The following is a 19930-nucleotide window of genomic DNA, read 5'->3' on the forward strand; positions in this document are numbered from 1 at the left end:
GGGATATCAAAGTGTTTTATAAGCATTAATTATAGCACCCCTCAGGGAGGCAAATGGAAGATAGACACCCATACCGGTGTGTGCTGATCTGGCCTCCAGATGGGTAATAACCCAGATTTCATCTGCATCCAGCCCACGTGGCTCAGCCCTGACTGTCCCTACCTCCCTCCCTTCTCCAAGGGAGAAGTTGTGACTAGAACCTCTTGGGTAGCACAGATGTTGCCTTGGGTTGTAGCCACTTCCCACAGCCCCTAAAGCACAACTTCCTTCTTGGGGAGCGTTGGAGACTGGAAGATGAGAGCTGGACACCTGAGTGGTGGAATTTGTCACTCTGAGGGTGGTGAGACACTGGCCCAGGTTGCCCAGAGAAGCTGTGGCTGCCCCATCCCGGAGGGGTTCAAGGCCAGGTTGGACGGGGCTTGGAGCAACCTGGTCTGGTGGGAGGTGTCCCTGCCCAGGGCAGGGGGTTGGAGCGAGATGATCTTTAAGGTCCCTTCCAACCCAAAGCAGTCTATGATATTCATCCCCAAGTGGGCTGGAGCTATTTCTGCCTCCATCACTGCTTTGGTTCAGGATGCTCTTGGTGATGTTTGTGGTTGTGGTCCCTGGAAAGCGTGGCAGCCCCTCTTGTGCCAGGTCTGTGTGCTCAGGAAAATACCCACCAGCATCCACAAACAGGCCCACATGCGCACGCCGGGATGCACGTCTGAATTAGTTAGGTAGGTACGCCAGCTTGCTCAACTCCACTGTGGGCTGCGCTGCCTTGTGTAACGCTAATCTAATTGTGTTGTTTTAATTACACTTTGATACCTTGGTGCTCGTTGAAGGCTCAATAGGAATCAATGCAGTTTTGCTTTCCTATCAATAAAGACATAAATGCCGTTTGCCTGCTTCACAGGGTGGGTGTAAATGGCCCTGGGGGCCTGGATGGCTATTGGCAGGCTTGCAGCCCTCTGGCCACAAGCGCTGGGTCTGCTCTCATGGGCGTTGAGCAACCCTCCGTGGAAACTGGGAGTTCAGCAAGGTCTTATCGATTCGAGTTATCGGGCAGCCCCAAGGGAGACAACTGGTGCTGAATGTCTTTCAGCCAAACCAGCAGGTCCTTGCAGCGCTCAGGATCATTGGAGGCATCTGAGGCTCTGCAAGTCGGCACCTTTCTTGGTGTGTTTGCAGTTTTTGTGGCATCAGTCACGTTGCCTCAGTCCTGCAGAGCAAGAGGGCTGGTTTCCACCTTTGCTTCAGAGATGGGAGATGGTTGCTGTTTACCTCTTTCTGCTAATTGGGACTCTGTGGATAGTTTGCTTCGCCTGCCCTGATTTGTCTAATCTTTAGACATCTGAGTTCGTCACCACCTTTTATGGCCAATGAGAGAGTTACAAGCACCCCCAAAGTCATCCTGGGTAGGGGAAATGAGTCACTTTCTGGAGATGCTTATTTCTTTCTGGGGCATTACCTTAGGTGGCAATGTGGATTTAGAGGGGCAATTAAATTTCAGCTTACTGTAAGCATCCCAAGGGACTTACTTTTGTCTGAGCATCGACTTCAGTGGGATTACATGTTTGATTTATTTTGGTTAGATCCTTATGTTCTCCCCGGTGGGGAGCCTCAGGATCAGGAGCTGTTGGTCCTCAGCCTTTTGTGGGTAGAGTCCTGTTTAATAATAGAGAAACTGCTTTAACTCATCTTGCTTGTACCATGAGTGTCCTGGGGTCAAAAGAAATCTGTCTTTTCTGGGTTTAGGCTCTGATTCTGCCTCATTCTGTGCGCAGCAGGAGGATGCTAACCCCTCTGCTGGGATGTCGTGGCAGCACTGGGGAGGGATACTGTGTATACTGTGTATACCTGTATTACCCGTATAAATTTGTGTATCTTCCCTGCACATCACATCACGCTGTGGTGAGCAACCTTCTTCTTCCTCTGGACACAGTCCAGATCTGCACTTCAAACCCAACTTGGCACCATGACGCTAAAAGCCGAGGCTGCCGGTCTTGGTGGCTCTGCTCTCGAGCTGTCTCTGCGCTCTCAGCCCTCCTGCTTCGCTGCCTTCCCCTCTCGCGGGCGGCACAACTTTGTGGCACTCCCGCACGCTCCTTCCTCAGCAGAGCGGGGCTCTAAAGAGACCCACAGCCACATTAAGTAAACATCAAAGGGGCTTTGATCAGCAGGGCTCTGCAGAGCACAGAAGCCCCCGAGGAGCTCTGCAGGTCCACAGGCAGGCAGCATCAGGGACGTGGTACCTTAATTTTCTCCACTGTGACACAGGAGAATTTGTTTGAAGAACTGGAGCTTTTTGCCACTCTGAGATGCGCACAGGGAGAGCACGCACGCGTGCAACCTACTTCTGGAAAAACCCGTGCTCAGATCTCTCTCTGTTTGTTATCGATAGCCAGAAAGCCCCATTAAGAAATCAAGGCATCAAAGGCATGCGCCTCCTCACACTCTGGCACTTTGCTGCTTGTAGGGTCACTTGCTTCTAAAAGAGCAAGATGCCTCAAGCCAGATTTATCTTCCCTTCCAAGGGCCAGTTCCTATCTTACTGTGCTGCCTGTTAAGGGAGAATGGGATTAAAGAGTCCATATCGTTGCAACACGCTGATGTGGAGGAAGATGCAGCTCACTCCCTCCGCTTGGTGTAGAGAAGAGCTTAAGAAATGGGCAAGGGAGGGGATGGTGGCCCTCCTGCCTTTGGATATTCGTGGTTAAGGGAAGCAGCACAGCAGCAGATGGTTTGGGACACCCAGCAGAGTTCAACCATGAGGCTGACCAACACCTTCAGTTATGTGCCTGCCCCGCTGACGCCTTGCCCGAGCAGTGTAACCGGCAGGATTTGCTCCCCACAGCATCACCCTGGGCTTGCTCTTGTCCCCAGTCCAGTCTTCTAACATCGCTCTCTCTTCTCTTGCAGAACTGGGGCTCCCAGGAAGAGGATGCTGCCTAGTGCTGGGGTTCATGTACAAGGAGAAGTACCGCAGGATGACTGAAGGTGAGCGGCTTCCCCACCTTCTGTTCTTCCTTCCTCTTCAGCAGACTTATTACAAGAGATGTGGATGTGCTGCTGCCAGGAATGTGCTAGGGTCTTGTTCACACCAAGGAGAAAATCCCACTTTCCCCTTTGATCTCTGAAACATCTTAGTGGGCACTGATGTGGGAAGCTCCCTGCACAAAGCTGCAAGAGAAGAGCAGGAATTCATAGTTCCATACATCCAAAATCCACGGTCTCTTTCCCGTGGAAAGGATTTGCCACATGGGGAGCTCTTCCAGCGATAGTTACATCTTTTTATTCTAGTTGGGTGGTGGTACCTCACTGTGACGCCTTCAGAGTACCAATTTCCAGAGGTGCCATTCCATTTGTCAAATCCCTGCACTCTGGCAGAGACCTCATTCAAATTTCCCTATTTATATTCTAGTCATCCCCCAAGTACTTTATGAGCATTGATTAATCCATCGAAATATCATAAATAATTATGAAGCGTAATAACTAAACAAAAACTATTTACACTCAGAAGAATTGGCATCTTTGCTTCTGGTAGCTTCCCTGCCTGGCTTCTTTTTCTGGACCAAATCCTGGTGCAGCACCATCTGTGGGTAACACTGGGTCAGAGAAGGATTAAAGGTCCCAGAGCCCTGCAAGATGAGAGGGTCTTGAGGGTGCATCAAGGAGAACTTGGCTGCTGTGAGGTTGCTCTGGGGACTGCAAACTCAATTCAAACGTGGTTCGGGATTTGACTGGAAATGATTTTGCCCTGCTGAGCTTACATGGGATGGCTTGGCATCTCACCATGGAGGTGTCTGCTTTTGTGGAAAGCCTTGTCTTCATGAGAGTAAAAGGTGCATCAGCTTTCTGGCGGTAAAACTCTTGTGGAGGCAAGTCTATGGCTCAAAAATCAGTTAGAAGATCAAAGGTTCCTTCGGTTCCCCAGGAGCCCTAAGACTGAGCCGATAACATGGGGAAAGTACTTCACAAGACTTCCTCGTACTTGTTAATTACCGCTTGCTTTTTAAACATTGATTAGAGTTGTTTTTAATGGGAAGGGGTTGCCCCCTGGGAAGATGGATGGCAAAGTCTTGTCCGAGTGCTGTGAGAAGGTGCAGTCTCTCTCTTGATACCTTCGTGTCCTTTGAGCCTCTTGAAAAGGCTGCCTGTGGCTGTGCTCGGATGGGCAGAAGCACCCTGGGGATGCTCACGGGGTGTCTGAGAGCCCTGGGCATGCTCATGGGGGTGTCTAAGAGCCCATGGGACCAGGGACACACCTGGGCACCCTGCCGATCCTTTGGGATCATTCACAGAAGCTCCTGTCCCCTGGTGGATTCAAAGCCTGCTGTCCGCCTACAAAGTGAGCCACCTTTTCAGGCTGAACATGGCTTTGTGTGGAGAGAACAAAGAAACATGAAAGGCCAAAAATAAAGCTTTTGTGTGGGAAAGGGAACAAAGTGTGCCAGCCTGAAGCTGTGCAGCCAGTGAGTTTCTGGCCCCCGCAGGCTGCAGGACCATTACGTTTAAAGGTAAAATCCGCCAAAAACAAAGTGGGGGGATTTCCATGGCTACAAAGACCTCCGAGGACTTGTGTTTTCACTAGAGATGGTTCTGGATGACAATTGCAGGCCTCCAGCCTCCTGGGCCTGTGGTGGACTTCAGTGCAGATCCACACTGAATGGCGTGTGAGCCAAGACCCAGGGGACAGAAGTCTGGTCATCTACAGAGGCACAGCAAAGGTATTTCCTGCCCAAAGTACCTGAGCCAGACTCTTTGGGCCAGTTACTTTGCAGGGATAAGGAGAGAGAGAGCTCCCCTTTCATGTTTTGCCAAGTGAGAGCTTTTCCTCTTTTTTGCAGGATGGTGCTAATGAATAGCCCTATTAATAATTACAGGGCAGCTGAAGGATCTGAAAGCAGAGGTAGGCAGTGGGGTAATGGGATAATTATGAGGTGTGGGGTCTCCTTCGTAGTGGAAATGGGTAATTACAGGGATCATTAGAACCTTGCTGTCACTTAACGGAGTCGTCTACAAAATGTGCTCGTCGGTAGAGACGACTTAGGTGGAGGCCAGTGTGGAGGAATCGCTCTTCTTGGTGGGGAGGTGCTTCTCTTGGCTCTCCCCATGGAGAACATCCAGGCTGGGCACTTGCAGACCAGCGCGACAACCTCTCCCAGCAGCGCAAAATAAATGTTGTGGCTTACAGCTGTTCTGCGGCCATGCCCAGTGAGGGTCTTTGGTAGCATTATGTTGTTTGTTTACCAGCTGGCAAGGGATGGATGGCCATTAACACAACCGATTGCAGATGCGGGCTTTTCTGGCTGAGCTGCCCTCCAGGGCGAGAAGCCAAAATAAGTGTCCAAGAACTTGCCTCCGTCGGTGTGAGTTAACAAATATCAGTTCCTCATATCAACCTGTGTCATGAAAAGCCAGGTCTGCGTGGGGTGTTGGTGTCTCTCCCAGCTGTAAGGCAACAGGGCCGCCTGGGCTGGTGAGGTGCAAGGCAAAAATGATTTGCGTGCCATCCCTTCGGCTGCCATTGCTGTGCCACATCGGGTGCGATTGCCTTTTGCTGTGCCACCACTGCAGTGCCCACACCAGGAAAGGTGCTGGATGTGGGCACGATTTGGGGGTGTGGATGGGCTGGGGAGCGGGAAGGTGCTGCTCCAGCGTGGCTGCTGGATGCTTATCCCTTTGCCGTGATTGACAATTGCCTCATCTGCGTGCTGGGATGGCTGTTTGGTGTGCGGCTGTGAGTTGTAGGGTGAAATTAAGCTGGTGACAGTTGTAGACAGAGGGAGAGAGAAGTAGAGCTGTCTGTAATGACGGCCTTGCAATAAAGACGCTTTAGAGTTAATCCTCCACCATCTGTCTTCGTTCTGCTAATAACCCACTCAATCAGATGCTGCCGACTGTTTGTTAACATTCAGAAACAGATACATAATCGGGAGGAGCGTGGTTTGCTCGCGAGGGGCTGGATTCCTCCTTGGGAAGAGCTCTCCCTGGCCATGGCGGTGATTCAGTGGGAGCCACAGCTTGTGGACTGGGTGTCCTGAGGCACAGAGGGGCATGCTGAGGCTGGCAGCGAGCTGAGTTACCCCGTTTTTCCCAGGGCTTGTGCTGCCCTGGCTCAAGGTGACTTTGGAGTCGAAAGGTGGTATCTATGAGGTGGGTCACCTTTGGTCCCCTGAGAATAAGGATCTTGAACTAACCTGAAAACTGGGGCTTGTTTTTTTATTCCCTCTTCCCCTTCACATTCAGATCTCTTCCCTTCCCAAGGGAAGGCAAGGGGTGTTCTGTAACATCTCTCACTGCTCACCTATTGCTCTTGGTCCCTGCCCATCCATAGCTGGAGATCCCAAGTTAGGCTTGCTCTGCTCTTCTTTGAGGTGGCCAAAGTCCAGGTATTCAGGTGTTGATCCTGCTCCTGCTATTTTTCTTCTTCTCTCCTGCCTTTGTCTTCTTGCCAGATCTAACTCGAGTCATTAGCAAGCATCACTGCAGCAATTATGGCACTTTTTGGCTGCCATTCATAAAGCTACTAACGGGAACGATTAAGCGCTGAGAGGTGTCAGCTTTCTCCTTCACCACCTGTTCTCGCCAGCCGTCGGCTGCTGGAAGGTGCCTCCAACCATCTCCCCGTGCACTGGGAGTGGGGCAGAGCAGCTCGCTCCCCTCCTCTCACCTCAGTCTCCAGGCACTTTGCTCCATCTCATGTCCTCCTGTGCAGTGGGCGGGTGGCACCTCTGTAGGATGGACCCAGTGCTCGGCTTTGCCACTGTGTGGGATCATAGAACTGTCTGGGTTGGAAGGGACCTTTAAGATCATCGAGTCCAACCATCAACCTAACACTGCCCAAACCGCTATTAACCCACGTCCCTCAGCACCACGTCTGCCTGGCTTTTAAATACCTTCAGGGATGGTGAATCCACCACTTCCTTGGGTAGCCTGTTCCAATATATGATAACCCTTTCAGTGAAGAAATTTTTCCTAATATTTAATCTGAACCTCCTGGGCTTCATCCTCGTGTCTGAGGGGTAGTGAAAGAAGTGTCTGGGAAAAGGGGCAGAAGAAGGACTCGGTGCAGCATCCTCCTCCTGGACCATGTAATAGTAAATGATCCATGCTCAAGGAAAGACAAACTCCCCCTCTTTGGCTCCCTGCTTGGCTTGTAGCCCTGCTTTCTGCTTTGCTCGCATCCACACCATCGGTCAGCGACGGGCACGAGGCTGAAATCTGTACCCCGTTCTGCAGGGCAGCCTCTTTGGTGTCAGCCGCTGTAGGTGCAAACACTCTCTGGTGTGATGGAGTTATCTCTGGCAGCAGCCACCTTCCATTCACGTCGTGGCTGGGAGCAGAACCCAGTCTTTGGAGTCTTCTGCATCCAAGGTGTCTCCGTTCACTCCACAAAGCACGGCCGTTCCAGCAGCCATAACTGCAGAGCTGCAGCTCCGCATAGCAACAAACGCTGCTCTGTGTTTAATTGGGAGAGGGTGTTGCTTAGCAAATCATATTTGCTGGGTAATTACTGTAGAAATCTGCTCAGATAAGGACTGTCTGCATGCAAGGCAAGAGATTTTTCTCTAAAGGCCGTGTGGGGCTGTGAGCGTACGACAGACCTTGAGTTTGGGCAGTATGGAGGGTGAGAGCTTAAACATTTCAGTCTGAGCCACAAATCTCACCTTGGCTCTTGTTCAGAAGGTTTGGGAGCTTATGTGGTGCCCAGTGACAGGACAAGGGGCAACAGGCACAAACTGGAACGCAGGAAATTCCGCCTGAACATGAGGAAAAATTTATTTTCTTTGAGGGTGGCAGAGCCCTGGAAGAGGCTGCCCAGAGAGGGTGTGGAGTCTCCATCTCTGGAGATATTCCAAACCCGCCTGGACGCACTCCAGTCCAACCTGCTCTGGGTGATCCTGCCTGCTGGAAAGTGAGATGGCAAGAAGAGGAGGAACTGGGAATCAGAAAGAGTCTTAGTGAGGGAGAGAGGAAAAAAGATACGGGGGGTTGGACTAGATGATGTCCGAAGGTACCTTCCAACCCCTGCCATTCTGTGATTCTGTGAAAGGTGCTAGGACTAATGCAAAGCTCTGATGTCTCCTGTTGGGGGAAAATGGAGGTCCCAAAAGGGCACCAACCACATACCTCGAGCGTAGGAGACACCTCAGACATAGGACACAGGTCGGGGTTGGCCCAGAGAGGCAGTGACAATGGCCTGAACTGGTGAGCCACCAGCCTGCTCTCTTTGTGATGGCTCATGCTTCGGATCGGCCCCTGCCCGTGTGGGAGAACTGGGCAGCTGCCTGTTTCTGGCTCCTGTCATCAGCTGGGGTTTCAGGCTCATGAACCGCGAGCAGTGAAGCTCTGGTTGGGGTTTTTTTGTCTTCAACTTCAACGTCTCTCTGGGCTGCAGAAAGGTTTTGGTTCTGGGAGACGTGGGGAGAGAACTGTGAATGCGTATGAAAGCTGGTTTTATGGCTTATAATTATCTTGTACCCATCCTTAGAATAATTGTAGCTCCTCCATTATTAATAATTGGAATTCCAGTCCCTGTCATAGATCACAAAATGGAGAGGGAGCTCAACCCAGGGTTTGCATAATGTACCTTGGTCTAAATTGAATAATTGGCAAAATGGTGAAATTCGTTAGTTTTCCCCCCATTCCTTGGTGCTGGAATTAGTGAGATATTAGCGCAATTAGCCAGTGCTTCCATTTGAGGCTGCAATCATTTGGTTTGTAATTTAGAATAAATGTAAAAGCCCACTTGTGCTTCTGAACGGATTATTTGTCCTGTTTAAAAGTATCTAATGGGGTGGCTGTCATCTAAGCAAGATACATTTGACCCATTTCAATTTGTTTCCCTTTTAATCTGCTATCTGTTTTCCTGGATCTTTTTTTAATAAAAACATAAAGAAGAAACAGGCGAGAGAGACCAAAGAGGGAGAGAATAGAAGCGTTATAGATCTGGAGTTTATCATAAGCCAAAGTAACTTGAAATCAAGGCTGTTAAAACTGCAGAAAGCAATAAAAAGAAAATACTATTTGGAGATCGTTTAAAGGGCCGAGTGACTTGTCAATGAAAGGTTGCTCTTTCTGACTGCTTCTTAACAGCTTCTCAGAGGGAAGCTGCAGCTCTCAGAAGAAGGAAGGCTGCGGGTTCCTTTGCAGCCGCTCTGTGCTGCGGGAGGGAGGATTTTGGCTTGCAGGGTGCTGGGGTGCCGCGGCAGCAGCGCCCAGACGGGTAAAATCCAATACCAGATGGGAAAGGAGATGGATTTAAATCCAAAACTGCCTTTAAAACATGTCCTAAATACCGAAGCCCTGGATATCCTGGTAAGCTGGATGCATCGCCCTCCTTTGGGCTGTAGGCAGATCTGTGCCCAGTTTGGTCCCACCCTGCTCCAGTCATCCCACCGTGCCCTCCCGCTTCTCCAGAGGGGCTCCATGCCTTTCCCTGCCGCAGGTTGAGCATCCTTTCCCCAACAGCCTGATTCAAGGTTCCTCTCTCTGCCAGGCCCCATCTTGCTGCCTGGAGAGAAACCAGCTGGGACTCCGGGATGGGGTCCCTGCTGTTCTGGGGGAAAATGGCTTGTTCAGAGAAGCTGGCGGTGCCTCCGCTCCAAATGTCACTCCGCTTGAACGCCTCTTCTGCTGCCTGCTGTAGTTCAAAGCGGGTTCAGTGAACGCTTCCTGCCAGGAAAACGTCCTATTAGAGCGTGGCACTGAGGCATGGTGACGTATTCATGCCACCCATTAGCAGCCCAGCAAGGCACTTGCTGCCTCAGAATTGCTTGGATTTATGGGGGCACTTAATCTGGATCTTGCAAGTGACTTTTACATCTGCAGCAGCGCAGGCTGAGCATGAATCTTCTTCATTCTCAAGGATAAATTGGAGCCAGTCCTTCTTATCCCTGTAAAAAGTGATCTTCCTCCTCTACTGACTGCCAACAGCCTCTGTGCTGCTGGGGAAGCTCAAACCTCTCTCAGTTCTCTGGCCTGGCAGTGGAAAATGTCTGTCCTTCGGGACCAGACCTGTAACGTGTTACTTCGTTTAGCTCAAGCCCGCTTTTGCACACAGTGGAGCTCAACAACCCCTAAACAACTTGAGCATCATAGAATCATAGAATTGCCCATGTTGGAAGGGAACTTTCAGATCATTGAGTCCAACTATCAACCCAACACTGACAAAAACCATCACTAAACCACATCTTTAAGTACCGTGCCTACCCGTCTTTTAAATACCTCCAGGGATGGTGACTCAACCCCTTCCCTGGGCAGCCTGTTCCAATCCTTAATAACCCTTCCAATGTGAAAATTTTTTCTAATAGCCAATCTAAACCTCTTCTGGTGCCATTTGAGGCCGTTTTCTCTTGTCTCATCACCCGTTCCTTGGGAGAAGAGACCGACCCCCCTTGGCTACACCCTCCTTTCAGGGAGTTGTAGAGAGCAAGTTCTCGCCTCAGCCTCCTTTTCTCCAGGCTGAACACCCCCAGCTCCCTCAGCCCTCTGAGACTGCAAGCAGCAGGACCCACTGGCATCAGTCTGCAGACTGGGCATGGGATTTCTGCAAAGCTTTGCTCAAAGCTACAGGATCCATAGCATGAAATCTGCTGGGATGCTGTGCAGCAACGGGTCCATTATTAGCTGGTCTCCAGAACTCCCCATGGGATGCGGTGCAAACTTTACATTGCTAACTCTGCTGTCAGTGCCAATAAATCATAGAATCATAGAATCGTCTAGGTTGGAAGGGACATTTAAGATCATCTAGTCCAACCATCAACCTAACTCTGATAAAAAAAACAAAAGAAAGCCATACAACCAAACATACTCTCCCCCACCCATCACTAAACCATGTCTCTAAGCACTATGTCAACCCGTCTTTTAAATACCTCCAGGGATGGTGCCTCAACCACTTCCCTGGGCAGCCCATTCCAAGGCTTAATAACCCTTTCAGTGTAAAAATTTTTCCTAATATCCAACCTGAACCTCCCCTGGCGCAACTTGAGGCCATTTCCTCTTGTCCCATCGCCTGTTCCTTGGGAGAAGAGACCGACCCCCCCCAGCTACACCCTCCTTTCAGGGAATTGGAGAGAGCGAGAAGGTCTCCCCTCAGCCTCCTTTTCTCCAGGCTGAACACCCCCAGCTCCCTCAGCCGCTCCTCACAAGACTTGTGCTCCAGACCCCTCACCAGCTCCATTGCCCTTCTCTGGACCCTCTCCAGACCCTCAATGTCTTTTTTGTGTTAAGGGGCCCAAAACTGGACACAGCCCTCGAGGTGGGGCCTCACCAGTGCCCAGTACAGGGGGACGATCACCTCCCGAGTCCTACTCACCACGCTGTTCCTGATCCAGGCCAGGATGTTGTTGGCCTTCTTGGCCACCTGGGCACACTGCTTCTTGTGTTCAGCCGACAGATGACCAACACCCCCAGATCCTTTTTTGCCAGGCAGCTCCAGCCACTCTGCCCCAAGCCTGTAGCACTGCATGGGATTGGTGTGACCCAAGTGCAGGACCCAGCACTTGACCTTGTTAATAAAGGTGCTGTTTGGGGGTGTCCCTGCTGACTGCGGGGAGGTCGGACTAGATGACCTTTGGAGGTCCCTTCCGGCCTGGACCAATCTATGAATCAATCTATGAATCTCCTCTGGGGCTCGGCAGCCCTGAGAAGGAAGCTCTCCTTACCCCAAGCGTTGTCACTCACATCTCCCCATGAAGGCACAATCACAATTGATTGGAGAAGGCATGTCCCCTATAAGCTGCATTGAGCCTTCTGTTCTTTATCTGATGAAGGCATTTGAGAAGGAAGAGGTGAGTGGATGGAGCCAGCTCCCGAGAAGTTGCTAAAGATACGTTGTTATCAGCAGAGGTCTCATTGATATTTCTGTGATGCTTTGAATGTCTGTTAGCTAAACAAGGCAGTGGTGCAAGTGAAACCTGAGGAAAAACCAGCAAACACACTGGTTTTTTGTTTAGTGTCAAAGGGAGGCTTTTCCTGGGTTGGGGCAGCTTGAAATCTGAGTAGAACACGGGACCTCACTGGGGAGGCGTATGCTGCTGGGAGCCAATTTCCTGCTGGTGACACCCATCATGCACATTTAGAAGGATGCTGCTGAGGGAAGGATCCACTCCATTCAGGCAGGATAGGAAACCCCTCCCCGTCTTCCTGCCGTTCTCTCTCCCTTTAGAGAGAGGGAGCAGAGTTTCATCCATGATGCTCCACTTGTCTGCAGCGGTTGCAGTGCGGCTGAGCAGCTCTGCTGGTTATAAATCTGGTACAGAGCCCGTGAGTTTTATGGTAACAGTGTTGTTGTAGCAGTTAATGGTCTAAGGGTATAATTTTATCTATTGATCTGAGTAGCGGTCCCCTGTGGAAAGCTATTGCTGCGTAGTCTTAAATAAATGAATACAATACTTCCTCTCTCCCCGAGTACCGGCATAAGATAATTCAGGAGCTGCTTCTCTTGCTGTTCAGCCTGGTAGTGTGTGCAAGAGAGCCTGGGATCACATAGAAGCCGTGTACCATCCCTTTGCAGGGGCTGGAGGGCCCACTAAAGTCACTTCAGGAATCTCAGGCATTAATAAACATGGATCGATATCTAGGAAGGATTTAGAATACCCTGGCTACTTGAAGTCCATTGCCCTTGCGCTCCCTTTTAGGTCCTTAATGCATTGTGTTTGAAGTGGGATGTGCACCTACAGAACATGGCAAGCTGTGGGGAAAACTTGTCCTCTAAAATGCCCCTGAAAAGGGGGCAGAGATAAGGGTATGTACACCACCCAGCTGGCCATCTTTCAGTGCTACTGGTTTATTTTTAAAGCGTATTGGGGAGTGGGGGGAGCATGAATTTAAGGAGATGCCAGGCTTCTCTCTGAGGACGATAGCTGCATCTTTCTCATCACTGCACTGCCTCCAGGCTCCCCGCAGAGTTCACCTTCCAGCCTGTGGATCTGTTGATATTTTCCCCTCTCTGCAGAGCTGTTGCTGCAGCCCAGGGGTCTGTTATTTACTTTTCCTCCCCCGGTGGCTGTAGGGACCCTGCCAGAGAGGTTGCTGGCAGCAGTATTTCATTAGCGATGAAAACAGGTCACGCTGGTGACATGGTGTCCACCAGAGCAGAGCCTGGACATGCAGCTCTGGCTGCGCCATCAAGTCAGGTTCTGATGATGCCATAAATCCTCCCAGCATGGATATGATAACATGATTGCGTGGAAGCCTCCAGTTTCTCAAGGTATCTGGAGGCTGTTGCTTCCAAGAAAACGATCCAGTCTTTGATTTGGGAAGGGGGCGGGAGGGTGATAGTATATCCCTACCCAAGGCTGGAGAAAGAGCATCTCTTTTGCCAGTTTTGGGAGTTCTCCTGGGGCACAGGCACTGCAATGCAAGGAAACAAATGGTCACTCCTCCCTCCGTCTCCTGCAGGCAGACACACATGATGCTCTCTGCAGGCATCACCGGGGCTGCAGCTCCACGGACCAGAGCACTGAAGCAGTACCGAGTTACCTTTGCTTAGAATATCAATTAAAACGGCTGCAGCCTTGTATGTCCCAGCCTGAGACACACGCTCTGTGTTGATAAGCAGCCCGACTTGCTCCTCCCATGGCTCTCGAGCCAGCAGAAGTAAATCTAGTGTGCAATTTTGAGCAGAAACTTGCCATGGCTGGAGTATTTCCAGGCTTCAGGGTGGGAGCCGAGTAGGGTTGTTGTGAAGATGAAACCCTTCTGTTGTTAAGGGCACCAGAGAGCCTGTGGCTTTGGTCTGCCACGAAATGCTTAAATAAATGGTTTTGAAGCTCTGTTCTCTGCTGGTTTCCCTGTGTGTCATTAGGTCACATAACATCATCCCTGCTCCACAGTCCCAACCTGTAAGATGAAGCTCCTTCCTTACAGGAGCGGTGCACGACAGCTGTATTTCACAGCTATAGTGACAAACCCCAAGAAATTGTGTGTTTCAGGCCAACAAAATGAACCTGTTCCCATTTCTCAATGAAGTGGGACTTTGTCAGGTTTGACTGAAAGATACTGCAAAACACCCAGCGAAGTATCCTGCTTTGTTTGGGCTGTTTGGTTTGGTTTTTTTTTTTAAAACCCTTCTAAAAAATCCATTCTTATCATAAGGAAATAGTGAAATATTGTCATAAAGTATCAAGCTGAATGCTGCGAGTCCTGGGCTTTTTCTACCTGAGATTTTTGCTGTATCTGGCCAAACCCTGCCATTTGTATTCACTAAATAAAACTGAAGTCCATTAGCAGCCTTCAGCGTGAGGTTGACGAAGACAGAAGGAACAGACATGGTCAAACACCTGAGGGATAGGCAGGGAGCACATGCGAGGGGGAGGGTGAGGGCGAGTGAAATTCCCCTTGGCCAGTTATTTAGCACCCAGGGCTGGGACTGATCCTTCACCAAGCAATGAACTTAAACCACAAACCCTAACAATCACCTCCAGTGCAGCAGCAACCTCGGGGCCTGTATGTACGTATCCTTTTGTGCCCAGTATTTGCTCCCATAGGTATTTATTTAATCTGTAAATGTATTAATGGGGGTAATCTTAAAACACATCCAGAGATATAACTTGAGATTTTATTATTTTTTTTTCCTTTAACAAAGATGAAGGTTTTATACAGACGGGAGAAAGAGAAGGGAAGTGAAATGTTCAGTGACTAATGATCCTCATCAATATTCATGAGAGATAGTATGCATTTCGAGATTTAAAATAAAGGAAGGAAGAAAGAGAGAAAGGAATTGACTTCTTTAGAAGCTAAATGAAATATTTAGGTTGACCTGGAGATAAGTATGCCAGGTCTTTGTTGCCATCAGCTTAGACCAGCCTTCAACGGAGGAGCTTTCAGAGAGAAGCAGGGGGAGCCGAGTTGCCGGTGGAGGTTTCTGGAGATGGCATGGCAGAGAGGTACGAGGGCATTGGCTCACGCGGCAGCAGGAGTCCTCAGCTGAGGGTGAAGTCCATGCTGTGGTAGGTGCTGTACAAATGGGGAGAGAAGTGATCCCTACCCCAGGAACCCCGGGAGTCGACAACATGCACTGGCAGTCCAAAAAGCCAACCGCACCCAGGGCTGCACCAAAAGAAGTGTGGCCAGCAGGTCCAGGGAGGTGATTCTGCCCCTCTGCTCTGCTCTCGTGAGACCCCACCTGGAGTACTGCATCCAGCTTTGGAGTCCTCAGCACAAGAAGGACATGGACCTGTTGGAACGAGTCCAGCAGAGGGCCATGAAGATGATCAGAGGGCTGGAGTACCTTTCCTACGAAGACAGGCTGAGAGATTTGGGGTTGTTCAGCCTGGAGAAGAGAAGGCTCTGGGGAGACCTTATAGCAGCCTTCCAGTACCTGAAGGGGGCTACAGGAGAGATGGGGAGGGAGTCTTTATCGGGGAGTGTAGTGATAACATGGGGGGTACTGGTTTTAAACTGAAAGAGGGGAGACTGAGATGAGATGTGGGGCAGAACTTCTTTGCTGTGAGGGTGGTGAGAGCCTGGCCCAGGTTGCCCAGAGAAGCTGTGGCTGCCCCATCCCTGGAGGGGTTCAAGGCCAGGTTGGAGGAGGCTTTGAGCAACCTGGTCTGGTGGGAGGTGTCCCTGCCCAGGGCAGGGGGTCTGGAACGAGATGGTCTTTAAGGTCCCTTCCAACCCGAACCATTCTGTGATTCTATGATTCTAACTTGCTCCCGAAGCTGACTGAAGGGGGGCAAGGGGGACTGCTGAAGCAGCAGGGGGGGTTGTCCACAGCCAGCCAGCAGTGAGGCTGGGATCAAACTTGGGCTGTCCCAAACAAGTTCTTGTGCATGTTGTCCTCAGAAGAGCTCCTGTCTATTCCGTTCCCTGTTGCAGGGCTGCCCTGGTTGGGAAGAGGCAATCCTGGAGTGATGGCTCAGAGGATGCAGTGGATATTGATGGAGACAAGGGCAGGACTAAGCTGTCTGGCAAGAACTGGCCCTTGCACGAACAAACAGCTCTGTCTACAAATGTCTAGGAGGAGAAGCTGATTTATTTTTGTGGAAGATCTCTCTCTATCCATTTACTGTTCCTCCCTGAGCGTTTTCCTCCTTTCCTTCCCTTCCTGCCTCTGTTTCTCTCCCCACCCCTGTCTTTCCTACAGCAGAACATCAGCCCAAGTGTATCTGACTTGAAGCTGAAATTATACCCCCCACAATACTTGAAAATAGATGGGGGAACCTTGGTCCTTCCCCATTTCAGTCTTTTGTTAGCTGGGGAGGGGAGGAGGAGGAAAGCCTCTGCAGAGAGAATACCCGAAGCACGGTTTTGTCAGAAGGCTGCAGCTCTAGGTGTGATTGTGGAGGTCGGAAATATCACCAGGATCTTAATAACCAGATTTAATTGCTGAAAGAGCACATCGGGCCTGGAAAAAAGGCTTCTCCCCCAGCCTTCTGCATTTCTCCTCTTTTAAATCTTTTTTCTTTCTTCTTCTGCAAGTTGCCCTTGACTCCCTCTGCTTCCAATGCTGCTCCTTTTCATTTCCGTGCCATCCCGTCCCTCCTCCGAGTGACAGCTGTCCCACCCCCGCCAAGGTCCTTTGCCCTTGAGACCATCTTTGATCTGTGCCCTGATAGAAGGGCCGAGTATTGACTTTGGCTTCGGCTTCATTAAGAGGCAGCCTCATTTGTCAACTTGTTTGTTTCGATAGCTGCCCGGGAGACAGCGGGGCCCGCAGCCCCTCCTCGCTGAGCCGTTAGTCCAGAATTAACTCCCTTTTCAAGGGTTTGCAGGCAAGGTCGTTGCAGGTGGCCCTGCACGGTCCTCTCCTCCTCATTAATCGATGTCATGGAGGTTTTAAGCAAGGTTAGATCCAGTCGGTTTGTGGACAGGAGACCTCTGCCAAGGCTGGGGGTGCTGGGAGAAGCTGCGTGCGGGTGCATTAATCCCCAGTGCTCCCAGCTGGAAATGTGGGCTGGCACACCAAGGTCCTGTCTGCTCGTGGGGACCTCAGAGATGGGGTCTCATATGAGCTCTCATGGTGGGATCCTTGCAGGAGGTTCTCTAGGGATGGTTGCATAAGGATTGCAAGTAATGAAGATTAATTTCTCGTGTCGGTTGTCATCAGGTAACACATCTGCCAATAATAGCTTCTGGCTTTAATCCAGGTGGTCAGATGAGGTTAATCAAATGAGTTATCCAGGTGTTGTTTTCCTTTGCTGTTGGTTGGTGACTAAGGCATTGATGGGTGTTTGCTTGTAGTGTTTGAGCTCTGTAGGAATTACCTCCCTTCACTGCACATCCCCAGGGATACTGTCCTGCAGAGCCTCATGTGGCAGGGATGGGACCTTAGTTGGTGGCAGGGTACAGAGCTGGCCAAGGGACAGATGCGCTCCATCAGAGCGTTTGGGTGGAAACGATCTTTCCCTAAAGTCCTATGAAATGACCAAAACTCTAGACCTTGGCATTCCCAGGGTTGTTTAGGGCTTTGGAGTGGGTGAGTGTGACAGCCTTGGAAGGCAGAGAGGTTCCTGGTGATGCAGGAGGAACGTTCCTCCCTTTGCTTAGGTGCAGAGCAAAAGGAAGAAGCTGCGCTGCTGAGGACAGATGGCTGCAGCACTGGGCACTTCCAGACCTTCCTGACCTTGCGCAGGAGAAGTAGATGAAGACAAAAAGCCGGACTTCACTCAACTGACAGCTGGGCTCCAGGTTCCTGGAGACATTAAAATCTCTCTGCCCTAGCAGGGAAGGGGCTGGTGATGCTATTTCTTTACTCCTGAGAAATGTGGCAATTTGTACAGAGTCCCTGATGGCCAGAGGGTGTGGAAGCATCAGCCCAGCCCTACAGAGACCAGAGATGCGGGGGTTAACGCTGCTTTTGTCCTGGGTACCCCCGAACTCCTGACAGTGAGGAGGGAGCTTGGGGAAAGCTGTTCCTGGCTGTTGCCACCGGCATTTTGCTTCAGCAGATCCCCAGGTAATAAGGCATCAGTAATTGCCCGGCTCCACGCGGGTTGCGATGTGACTGGCACCGGAGCGGTGTGTGCGGCGCCGGTCCCTGCAGCCCCAGGAACGCGGAGCAAAGCCAGGGAGAATAACTGACTGTGGTGGCAGGAATGGCCCAGGGATTAGAGAGCAGGTTGTAAGAGGAGAGGCTGGAGAAGGTAAATTTATATAGTCTGGAGGAGGCTCAAGGGGAGACACGACCAGAGTCTATAAATACACACAGCGATAGAAACCTAGGGAGGAAATTATTCAGAAGAAGGAGGACAAGGAGCAGTGCCTGAAGCAAAAGCAAGAAAAGTTTATGCTGGGCCTTGCATGGGAGGAGAACAGCCTTCAGCATCAGGCGTCTGTCTGAGAGGGGGTACCAAGCCACCCGGCTGCCGCTCTGGACTCCCGACCCGCTTTTGAAGCCTCACAAAGCCATTTTCTCGCTCTCCTACACAGCTCTGCTTGGTTTTACAGCATCCCCACCTCGTTTTTTCCCTGCCAGCCGTTTCACACGGGTGTCTTGCACCGAGCCGCCCCAGCATGCCTTAGAAGGTTTAATAAAACAGATTGAGATGCATTTGGGCTTATGGCTTGACAACTAGTTCCCCTTGGACAGGAACATTTGCCTTCGCTGGGTGACAATGCTTTGAGCCCGTAGCCTTAGGCGCTGTGGCTCATTGCTAGTCATCTCTCCAATGAATAATACACGGGCCTGAGTATCTGTCTGCATACATCTTCCTTTCCTATAGGGTAATTTAATGTTATCTTTGGGCCTCCTGCTCCTGAGATGAAGAGATTACTTCAAACCTGCAGCCCACAACCACAGCCATTGGTTTCAAACGTCATTAAGTTTCATTATAACAAATAAACACTGCAATGACATTTATAAGTTACCAGAGAGCACAGAAACACAAATATGAAGCAGATAAACTGCATTTGATCCAAATAATTACTGCAGGCAATATCGAGCTTAGGCTGAGCTGGCAGCCGGGTGCCGAGTAATTTATAGGAGTCCATAAGGCGCTGTGTTGCACATTGCTTCTTAAAAATTACGATGATGGTTATGTGTCTCTCTCTCAAGTCTTAAACAGGTTATGTTCCTGCCTCGCTGAAGGCAGGAAGCCTTTCCTCAAGTCAGGAACAGAGGTGGTACTGGCTAAATGTGCAGCTGTTACTAGTTTGGGGACTTTTTCTATCCCCATTCCTCAGGATTTTAGCCTGATAAGGGACCTGCATTTGAGGTTTGCTGTGGTTGAAACTGTAAAAGAGGCATTTTTATTTTTTCCCCCCTGGCAGTTTCTATCCCCTGCTGTGGACTCCTAAGGTTTCAAGAAGAGGGAATCCCTGGAGAGAGATGTCCACTGTAAGAGAGTATACTATTATAATAATTAAGTTCCTTTCATTTTGACTCCCAGTTTTACACTACCTGCTGTTAACCCTGGGCAAGGAATCCAGGAATCCTCCACCAGCAAACCAGATGGAAAAGCATCTCCCTCAGCTACCCCCAAAAAATCCTGAAAGAAAAGGGGTTGTGTGGACGCTCACAAAACTGCCTTTCTGTAGGGCCAGGGGTTTCTCTGCTCTGGGGTGAGAGCCCGTCATCTCCTAAGTGAGCCACGTGGAGCTTGTCAGGGGATGGAAAGCTTCCTCTGTCCTGCAGGCATGGAGGCTCAACCCAGGAGGGGGCTCAGAAACAGCTGGGTTTATTGATGAGCATCTCTCATTACCTGCTAATTAACTCAGCAGGCTGGAATGTGCTAATCTTCTCTTGGACTGGGGTTGTGCACAAGCAAGCCAATGACTCTGCGGTGGGGACCATCAAGAAGGAGCCAGTAACAAAACAAACAGCAAAGTCTTGTGTTTAAATACATTTGAGTCCCCTTCTGAGGTGCCCTCTTCTCCTCCAGTGCTAAAGCAGGGACATGGCTGGGGCTGTCAGCGGCAGAAAGGCATGGCCACTGCCCCGTGGCTTCTCCCAAGGGGGCACATGGGCTGCTAAACCAGTTGCCGGGCTATAGGT

General features: G+C 50.5%; 1 protein-coding gene across 1 annotated transcript in view; it reads left to right on the forward strand.

Annotated features, from left to right (window-relative positions):
* The first annotated feature begins 1960 nt into the window (after nucleotides 1-1960).
* The window catches only part of KIRREL3 (kirre like nephrin family adhesion molecule 3), a 130491-nt gene continuing 112521 nt past the window's right edge, over nucleotides 1961-19930 (forward strand). Inside the window, exons 1-2 of the mRNA XM_074162283.1 lie at nucleotides 1961-1985; nucleotides 2905-2982. Of these exons, the coding sequence (XP_074018384.1) occupies nucleotides 1961-1985; nucleotides 2905-2982 (103 nt within the window). The remainder of the gene's footprint in view (nucleotides 1986-2904; nucleotides 2983-19930) is intronic.

This window comes from Numenius arquata, chromosome 22 (assembly GCF_964106895.1).
Source record: "Numenius arquata chromosome 22, bNumArq3.hap1.1, whole genome shotgun sequence".
Classification (NCBI taxonomy): Eukaryota; Metazoa; Chordata; class Aves; order Charadriiformes; family Scolopacidae; genus Numenius; species Numenius arquata.